Consider the following 10208-nt stretch of genomic DNA (forward strand, 5'->3'; position numbering starts at 1 on the left):
ATGTACACTGATACTCTTTCTTTTACTTACATCTTTGAAAAATCATTGTTTACAGTGAAGGGGGAAATTCATTCAAATTTCAATCAAAATAAAAATAACATTTTATGGGTAGAAAAATACTTTTGGGTAGTCGACATGTCCATAACATTTCAAACAATTTCAAACACTATTCTGCTGCTTATTTTACAATTACTATGCTTTTATGAGACTATAAGTGCTTTTAACACTGCAGTTCTTTAAATATGAACTAGTGAAGACAAGATTGTGATCAAAATAATACAACAATTTGATGCAGAAACAGTTTTCGCTCAGAGATTGCAAGTCAATTTCACTTTTAATTGCAAAGAAATGAGAAGTAACACACTGAATTATGACATTTTGAAGTAGAAAACAGTATTCTCTTTGAAGTCGTACTCTAATAATCTTTGTTTTACTTCACACAAATCATTTTTCACATTGTGCAGGACCTATAAGATATACTTTCCCCTTACATTCATATGAACTCTAACCTAAAATCTTTTTGTTTTCATTAAGTGTCGACATAAGCACGTTTTATGCTTAATGTCTCATTCGGACACTCCAAAACACTGGGCAAAACCAAAAACTGTGATGTTTTTCAGCATTCGGTTTAGTTCCCTGTTCCTCTGAGTAAAAGAAACAGCACATTCCACATATTTCCGTTTGTCCTTCACCTCTAACCTGAAATACCCTGACCTCAAACAAAACCAGACGCACAATGCCTTTGACATCACACGGGCCTTGCATCACAAACAGGTCGGACTTCTTTCGCTGCGGTTAAAGGCCTGTCAGCAACTAATCTGAGCTCTAAAAATAGATCCAGTCGCTGTTTCCAAATATGCAAAACCTGTCTTGTCAACTTTACAAACAGTTCTTCAGCACTAACTGCTCGAGTGAACAGGTACAAGTCATTCGATAACACTTTCTCTCATAATAAAGCAGTAGTTTTTTGTTTGGTGAAGAGTATTGTCTGGGTGAAGGAGTCCGTAAGGTGTGTCCTCTCATATCTGATATCTACACAGTTCCTACAGCTTTATTCCCACTGCTATTTTTAGCACAGGCTCATATAGTACAGGATGCCATGGATTCTTTTCAGTTTTGCTGTCAACAAACCGTCATTCAAACAAAACACACACACACAAATGTCTGGTCAGCTATCCTTGTGGGGACTCTCCATAGGCGTAATGGTTTTTATACTGTACAGACCGTATATTCTATTGCCCTACACCAACCCTACCCCTAAACCTACCCCTCACAGGAGACTTTCTGCATTTTTAGATTTTCAAAAAACTTAATTCTGTGTGATTTATAAGCTTTTGTACCCACAATTTAGGTCCCCACCGTGACACGAGTCCCCATGAGTCTGTGTGTACTCAGGTTTAAGTCCCCACCAGGATATATAAACCAGTACACACACACACACACACACACGTGTGATTAATAAAGCATCTATGTTTCCGAAACAAACATTTCTATAGTGACTATAAGTGTATTGCAGGTCCAAAACACCAAAAGTCACCATCTGAAGTACTTAGAATAATAAACATAACTATTATTATTCATTAATCTATTTTTAGGGAGATGTCATTTTGGTATTTCTGAAAATGTTGAAGGATGCACAGTTAAGTATTCTAAAAGAGATTATTACATAAAAAAAAGTAATTAACAAATTAAATCATTTATTTTGATATTTTAATTTGAGTGTTTTTGTTGTGTGTTTCTCTCATGTTTATTTATTTATAGTTCATTTGGTAATTTATTTCAAGTTTTATTTTCATTTTTTTTTACATGCACTCACATATGTTTACATCATAATAGTATTTATTGTACATTTATTTTAGTTTAGTTCATGTTTATTTTATTCTCAATAATGTTTTTTGTTTTAGTTAAGTATAATAATCCTATAATGAAAAGCACATTTATGGATGAATAAATAAAATTAATAAAATCAATCATTAAATGTACCTATTTAATTTGTAATATTTCATGGAAACACAATTGCTGTGTTATTTCATGATATCTAAATGTCTTTTTTACTTTGGAACGACACATAATGGACAAATCATTCAGAATTTGATTCCTTAATGCACTAGAATCAGAAGTTCTTTGCAGGCTCTCATATTATATTCAGCTGGGAAAGTCTTTTTTGGTTTCTCTCTTTCTTCTATTGTGCAGTAGGCAACGGTGGGAACCGCAAAGGAAGGAGTCGAAAATGGAAGGAATTTCTGCGTTTCCCGCACATAAACGAGTGCACAGAGCTGGAGAATAGCATCGGTGAGAAGAAGTTCAAGTTTAGTTTTTACAGTGTTTTAATTCTTTGCAGTGGAGTTTATATACAGTGCCACAGATCCTGTGGTGAGCATATGTAACCCTGGACCACAAAACCAGATAAGTTAAATAAGCTTAATAAATAAGCTTTCCATTGATGTATGGTTTGTTAGGATCGGACAATATTTGGCTGAGATACAACTATTTGAAAATCTGGAATCTGAGGGAGCAAAAAATCTAAGGTTGTCCAAATGAAGTTCTTAGCAATGCATATTTACTACATAAATTATTATTTTTTTTAAATATATATTTATAGTAGGAAATTTCCAAAATATCTTCATGGAACATGAACTTTACTTAATATCCTGATTTTTGGCATAAAATAAAAATGTATAATTTTGACCCATACAGTGTATTTTTGGCTATTGCTACAAATATCCCCCAGCGACTTAACACTGCTTTTGTGCTCCAGGGTCACATACACACCATAACTTTGGGAAAACATAAAATTATCAGTACTACAAATTAGTCATGTTAATGTCCTGATTGTTGTTTTAAAGCTGCAATAATATATTTGCAATTAATTGCATGAATGCACTGTGTTATTTTCTGTCCTTCAGAGCGAGATTATTACAGTCTGTGTGTCAAACAGCCCATCGGAAAACAACTCTTCCGTCTTTTCTGTGCAACTAAATCTGATCTGCAGCACTTCATCAACCTGTTGGATGAAACGGTATGATCTTCTGTCTAATACCAGGCTTCTGAAATGGACTTTGTGAATTGATGTGAATCTAATGATTCAATAAATCGCATGCAACATTAAAATAAACAATCGGAGCTGCACAATTCAACAAAATAGACCTGAAATAGAGGTATATTCCATCAAATCACTACATAGTCAGTTGCACTGCATGTTTCAGAGTGAAGAGTGGCACTGTGTTCATTTACACGCGTGTGGCTATTAATATGATTTTTTCAGAGCGGCTCGCGCTGCTCATGATCTCCATCTCTGCAAGCATGCAAACATGCACATTCATGTCATTTCTAACATTTTTGTGGACTGCATTTCACCAATATTACACCAAAAGAGAAGCTTGAGAGTTTAAAGTGAAAAATTTAAAACATACATATTTGCATTGTAACTTAGTGTTAGTTGGTTCTTTAAAAAGTGAGCTTAGTGTTAAAACCCTTAAACGTAACTATAGAGTCTTTTGTTTGTGCCTGAATGAAAGTCATGTCAAATGAAATGTCATGTTGGAGTTCAAGTTCAAGAGCAATATATGGCAAAAACATATATATATACACACACACACATATATATATAAAGAAAGATTATTAGAATACATTTTACAAGAAAATACGGTAACACTTTATTTTAAGGTGTCCTTTGTTACACGTTGATGTTACATGTACTTACTATAATAACAATTATGCATAATTACATACAAATAACCCGAAGCCAAACCCTAATTCTAACCCTAACCATATAGTAAGTACATGAAGTTAATTAATATTACTTCAAATTACACATTTGAAACAACATTCTGCTTGCCATTTATTTGTAATTATTTGTGAAATTTACTTGCAATTTCTGAGTGAAAAAGAATCATACATCAGATTGATTTCAGCGTATATGAACGTTTACATGACCTGGACTATCTATTTTACATTTTGTGAAATGCAATTTGTTAATATTAGTGAATAAATGTTTTTACTCTTTCAGGCGGAATATGAGGTCACACCGGATGACAAGAGAAAGAACTTTGGAAAAGAACTCATGAACAAATATCTCACCTCACAGGTTTTTAAACATTCATTTATACTTTTCGCCTCATTTCCAATCTGATAATCAAAACTCAATATTGCAGTTATTGCAGAAAATGTCACTAACTTGTCTAAACTACAAGTAAAGGGGCTAAATGACTGTTTCACCTGAAGGAAGGTGTTTTCACGCTCATGTGTGTGTTTTTAGTTCTCTAGGGTGCGTGCGATTGTAGACTGGGAACTTGAGAAGTGCAGTGAAAATATATTCAGCAGCTGCCAAAAGTCAGTTCCTCAAGTTTGGTTATAAATGCATCTGTACATGTGTGTCTGTGAGCACTGATGTGACATGCATTTGGGTCTTGCAGGGCACTTCATGAGTATCTGAGTGGAGCTCCATTTGCAGAGTACCAGAAAAGCATGTACTTTGACCGATTCCTGCAGTGGAAGATGGTGGAGAGGTTAGTGTGAATCGTTTTAAAGGAATAGTTCACCCAAAAATGAACATTTGCTGAAAATGTGCTCACCCTCTGACCATCCAAGATGTAGATGAGTTTGTTTCTTCATCAGATTTGGAGAAATGTAGCATTGCATCTCTGTCTCACCAATGGATGCTCTGCAGTGAATGGGTGCCGTCAGAATGAGAGTCCAAACAGCTGATAAAAACATCACAGTAATCCACACCACTCCAGTCCATTAGTTAATGTCTTGAGAAGTGAAAAGATGCATGTTTGTAAGAAACAAATCCATCAAGAAGCTTGCTTCTGGCTAAAATACGAGTCTATAATCCATAATAATGCTTTAACCAGTGAAAAAGTCATCTGGTCTGAATCAGGAGAGAAATCTGCTCAGACCAAGCACCGTTTACAAGCCAAAACAGCTCTAAACAAATATGTGGGAGGATTTTAATGTGAAAGACAACAGGAGATTGTCAGTCCTGTGTCTCGTGTTCTCCTCCCCCATGTGCTCCATGACCCAGTTTTCCCTCGTGTTTGATTATGTTTATTGATTTCAGGTGTTCCTCATCATCTCCTCGTCATGTCATGTGCATTTAAAGTGTTTCCTGTTCTGAGTTCTTCGTCCGGTATTGAATGTTCATCTTTTCCCGCTACGTGTGTGTTCCTAGTGCCATTGGCTGTTAAAGTATCTTTGTTTGAAGTCTACTCCACGTCTCCTCGTTCCTCGCTCCCTCACAGTAGCGTACGTGACAGAAATGGGGTTTTTCACTGGAGGAAGCATTATTATGGATTATGAACTCGTATTTTAGCCAGAAGCAACAGTTTGAAGTTAAAAACATCTTAATGATGAATTTGTTTCTTACAGACATGCAGCTTTTGTCTTCTCCAGACATTAACTGATGGACTGGAGTGGTGTGGGTTATTTGTGGATTATTGTGATGTTTTTATCAGCTGTTTGGACTCTCATTCTGACGGCACCCATTCACTGCAGAACATCCATTGGTGAGCAAGTGATGTAATGCTACATTTCTCCAAATCTGATGAAGAAACAAACTCCTCTACATCTTGGATGGCCTAAGTAAACTTTCAGCAAATTTAAATTTTCCATTAATTATCCATTATCAAAGCATCACAAGCAATGCTGTTTCCTTCAGGAAATGTTTTGAACAGACCATAACATCTCTTTCATCCCTGTAGACGCCCGATCACACGAGACATATTTCGAGAGTACCGTGTTTTGGGAAAGGGTGGGTTTGGAGAGGTGAGACCAAATCTGGTAGCCATTCTTTTATAGGGGAGAAGATAATCATACCCACAGAAGCTTCTAATAGAAATAAAGAGAAAAGTGTCATGTGACGCCTCTGGTTCCAGGTGTGTGCGTATCAGTCCAGAGCATCAGGCAAAATGTACGCATGTAAGAAACTGGAGAAGAAGCGCATTAAGAAGCAGAGAGGAGAAGCCATGGCCCTCAACGAGAAACAGATTCTAGAACGGGTCAACAGCAGATTTGTGGTGAGATTTATGATTATCAGTAACCAAGTCTCAGGTTTTTGATGTAAATGTTTATGCTTAAATGACTTTTTCTGCTTCGTTGGATCTCACAAAACGGGTTCAGGTCAGATTTTACTCCGAAATCAAAGAGAGAAAGAAGATCTTATAAATATTTAAAACGTGTGTGTGTGTGTATATATATATATATATATATATATATACAGAAATTACTATAAAAATCTTAATTTCATACGCGTACTGTATAATAAATTGTGTGTATACATGCAGCTATTTTTATATAGTATATGCAAGTTATTTTTATTGTAACTTACAGTGTATGTATGAAAAATATAGACCTAAAAGAATGTAGACATATAAAATATACATAGTAGTAATTAAGAATGAAGACTATAAATGTGTGTGTATATATATATATATATATATATATATATACATTCTCTCTCTGTATACAAATAGATCTAATATTTATAGAACTGTAATATATCTATACACATTTATACATTTATACGGGTGTGTGTATTACAGTAAAGAGAATTTGAGAATTAGATCAATTCTGTAGTAACTTTCTGTAAGCAATTTATTTTTATATAGTATATGCAAGTTATTTTTATTGTAACTTGGTGTATGTATGAAAAATATAGACCTAAAAGAATGTAGACATAGTAGTAATTAAGAATGAAGACTATAGATGTGTGTGTATATATACATTCTCTCTCTGTATACCAATAGATCTAATATTTATAGAACCGTAATATATCTATACACATTTAACATTTATATACACACACATGGGTGTGTGTATTACAGTAAAGAGAATTTGAGAATTAGATCAATTCTGTAGTAACTTTCTGTAAGCAATTTTTCTAATTCTTTTATTTGTTGTTCTTGTTCTCCTTTTTGATTTCGTAATGAACTAGGAGCTGTTTTGTGTGATTTTTGCCGTCTGTTTGTCTGAATGTGTCAGGTCAGTTTAGCATACGCTTACGAGACGAAAGAGGATCTTTGCCTGATGCTGACGCTGATGAACGGAGGAGACCTGAGGTTTCACATCTATAACATGGGCACCGAGGGGCTCAACAAAGAAAGAGTAGAGTTTTATGCTGCTGAGATCCTGTGCGGCTTGAGCCATCTTCATAAAAAGTCTATTGTTTATAGGTAGGTCATAAAACCGAGAGCTGTCAGGTAACTTTTAATGCGCTGGACACAGTTGACATAGTTTCCAGAAATCTACCTGTGAGGAAGAACCAAACAGATTGAGCCTGTCTCATAGTTACATGTTGTTTCGTTTCTATCAGGGATTTAAAGCCAGAAAACATTCTGCTGGATGATAATGGTATGTAAACTTCCCCATAAAAACAAACGACGTTAACTGCCCATACAAGCTTTGTAACATTCCCTTCAGGATCTACAATTTCCTTAAACTTTCTATTTTTGGCATAATCAACCAGGAAACACTTCTCCAAAATTAGTTTCATTATCATAAATGAGGAAATGAATGCACTTCAGGGCATGTCAGTTTGAACATTTGTTGCGTTTGACATTATTAACCTGTTGCATAAAATTCTGATCCGACTTTTTAAAATACAATGACCTTAAAGTCAAAAGCAAATGTTGTTGCATGAGATCAAGTGTGTGTTTCTGTGCTTAAATACTGAAGGGTCTTTGCCAAATCTTGGTGACATTAAGTATGGACCTGTTTCCAACAGGGAATAAAAGATAACTTCCCTTTTTCTCATCACAAATAAAAAAAAAAGGCAATTGCTTTTTCTCACAATCCAAATTATTTTTTTTTGCAATGGTAAGTCAATTTCTCACAATTCTAAATTGCAAGAAAAACATAAGATATTAAAAATACTGTAAGATATAAATTCAGAATTGTTTTTTTTTTTTTCAGAAGAAAAAAAACACTGATTTATGAAATAAATAAAAAAATCACAATTACACTTTTTTTTTTTTTTTAATTCCATGGCATGGAAATAATAATAAACAGGCTTTCATAGTTAAAGGGATAGTTCCCCCAAAAATGAAAATTCTGTCATTTAATTACTCCGCCTCATGTCGTTCCAAACCCTTAAGACCTTCGTTCATCTTTGGAATGCAAATTAAGATCTTTTTTGATGAAATCCGAGAGTTTTCTGACCCTCCCATAGACCGCAATAGAACCATCATGTTCAAGGACCAGACACGAAGTAAGAACATCGTTAAGATATGGCCCAAAAAAGGGCAAAGAAAACCCAAATAACGACGTTATTGGCCACACGTTGTACAGAACTGTTATCAGGACCTTTTCCTTCCCGGTATTTAGTAAGGAAGTCTGGATCAGGGAAATGGTTCTTAGCCTAGAAAGATTAAAAAACTTTTTCTTTTTTTTTCCTGTTAGATGATGTGGTGTTAATCATAATTTTGCCATCTGTCCCTGTTTTCTGACAGGTCACATTAGGATCTCAGATTTAGGACTAGCCATAATCTTGCCAGAAGAAAATCTTGTGAAGGGCAGAGTGGGAACAGTGGGATACATGGGTACGAAAATCATCTTAGTAAATTATACTTGAGACAAAAATTATATTTTTGCACAAAGTCTCTACTGCTCACCAATGCTGCATTTATTTGATAAAAATACAGTAAAACGGTGATAGTAAAATATTATTACGATTTCAAATAACTATTCTTTATTTTAATATAGGTTAATTTTATTTATTCCCGTGATCAAAGCTGAATTTTCAGCATCATTACTCCAGTCTTCAGTGTCACATGATCTCCAGAAATCATTCTAATATGCTGATTTGCTGCTCAAGAAACATTTATGATTATTATCAATGTTGAAAACAGTTGTGCTGCCCAGTATTTTTGTGGAAACTGATACATTTTAGTTTTCAGGATTCTTTGATTAATAGAAAGTTCAATAGAACAGCATTTATTTGAAATAGACTCTTTTGAAACATTATAAATTGTATTTTACTGCCACTTTTAATCAATTTAATGCAACCTTGCTGAACAGAAATATATATATATATATATATATATATATATTTTTTTTTTTAGAACCATCAAGATTTGCACAAACTCTTAATTGTCCTACATTCGATTTTAATTTTCTTAATGCAAAATAATTTGTAACTTTATTTTTCACATCTTTAGCACCAGAAGTCATTACAAACACATACTATAGTGTAAGTGTGGACTGGTGGGGACTCGGGTGTCTAATTTATGAGATGACGGACGGAAATCCTCCGTTCCGCAGACACAAGGAACGACTAGACTCTTTTGAAACATTATAAATTGTATTTTACTGCCACTTTTAATCAATTTAATGCAACCTTGCCGAACAGAAATATATATATATATATATATATATATATATATATATATTTTCAAAAATAAATCTTTTTTTAGAACCATCAAGATTTGCACGAAAACTCTTAATTGTCCTACATTCGATTTTAATTTTCTTAATGCAAAATAATTTGTAACTTTATTTTTCACATCTTTAGCACCAGAAGTCATTACAAACACATACTATAGTGTAAGTGTGGACTGGTGGGGACTCGGGTGTCTAATTTATGAGATGACGGACGGAAATCCTCCGTTCCGCAGACACAAGGAACGACTGCCGAGACAGGAGATGGAAAGACGAGTTCTGGAGATGATCGAGAATTACGGGAAGAAGTTTGACGAGGACACCAAATACATCTGCAAAAGCGTGAGGCTGCATTTTATGCACTGTTGAATCCATACAATCCTCCTCTGATTTCGCTGATCTAATCTACCACTCGTTCTGATTAGGTCTTTCTATTTAAAAAGAATACTATTAATATTTCAAATTGTTTTATGATTTAGCTCCTGGCTAAAAACCCAAAGGAGAGATTGGGCTGCAAATATGGGCGAGGATCAGAGGTCATCAAAGGTCACGTGTTCTTTAAGGACATCAATTTTACGAGGCTTGAGGCAGGAATGATGCCGCCACCCTTTGTTCCCGACGTGAGTGACACTTCTGATTATTATTAATGTTGAACACAGCTGTGCTGCTTATCTTTTGGAAACTGATACATTTTAGTAGGGCTGGGTATCGAGTTTGATACTTTTTTTTATTTTTATTTTTAGGCACCGACCAAATTGCCTCGATACCATCGAGTATCGAAAAACGTCTTGTCGTTCGGTACCAGATTTCGATACCTAAGGGGTTAATCTCAT

General features: G+C 34.6%; 1 protein-coding gene across 1 annotated transcript in view; it reads left to right on the plus strand.

The window, feature by feature from the left end:
* The window catches only part of LOC107568601 (G protein-coupled receptor kinase 5-like), a 13127-nt gene that overhangs the window by 261 nt on the left and 2658 nt on the right, over positions 1–10208 (plus strand). The window contains exons 2-13 of the mRNA XM_016254568.1: positions 2194–2292; positions 2907–3019; positions 4010–4087; positions 4259–4350; positions 4398–4508; positions 5703–5766; positions 5877–6017; positions 6982–7172; positions 7313–7350; positions 8448–8537; positions 9509–9717; positions 9855–9995. Coding sequence (XP_016110054.1) covers positions 2194–2292; positions 2907–3019; positions 4010–4087; positions 4259–4350; positions 4398–4508; positions 5703–5766; positions 5877–6017; positions 6982–7172; positions 7313–7350; positions 8448–8537; positions 9509–9717; positions 9855–9995 — 1367 coding nt within the window. The remainder of the gene's footprint in view (positions 1–2193; positions 2293–2906; positions 3020–4009; positions 4088–4258; positions 4351–4397; positions 4509–5702; positions 5767–5876; positions 6018–6981; positions 7173–7312; positions 7351–8447; positions 8538–9508; positions 9718–9854; positions 9996–10208) is intronic.

This window comes from Sinocyclocheilus grahami, unplaced genomic scaffold (genome assembly GCF_001515645.1).
Source record: "Sinocyclocheilus grahami isolate Dianchi unplaced genomic scaffold, SAMN03320097.WGS_v1.1 scaffold1261.1, whole genome shotgun sequence".
NCBI lineage: Eukaryota > Metazoa > Chordata > Actinopteri > Cypriniformes > Cyprinidae > Sinocyclocheilus > Sinocyclocheilus grahami.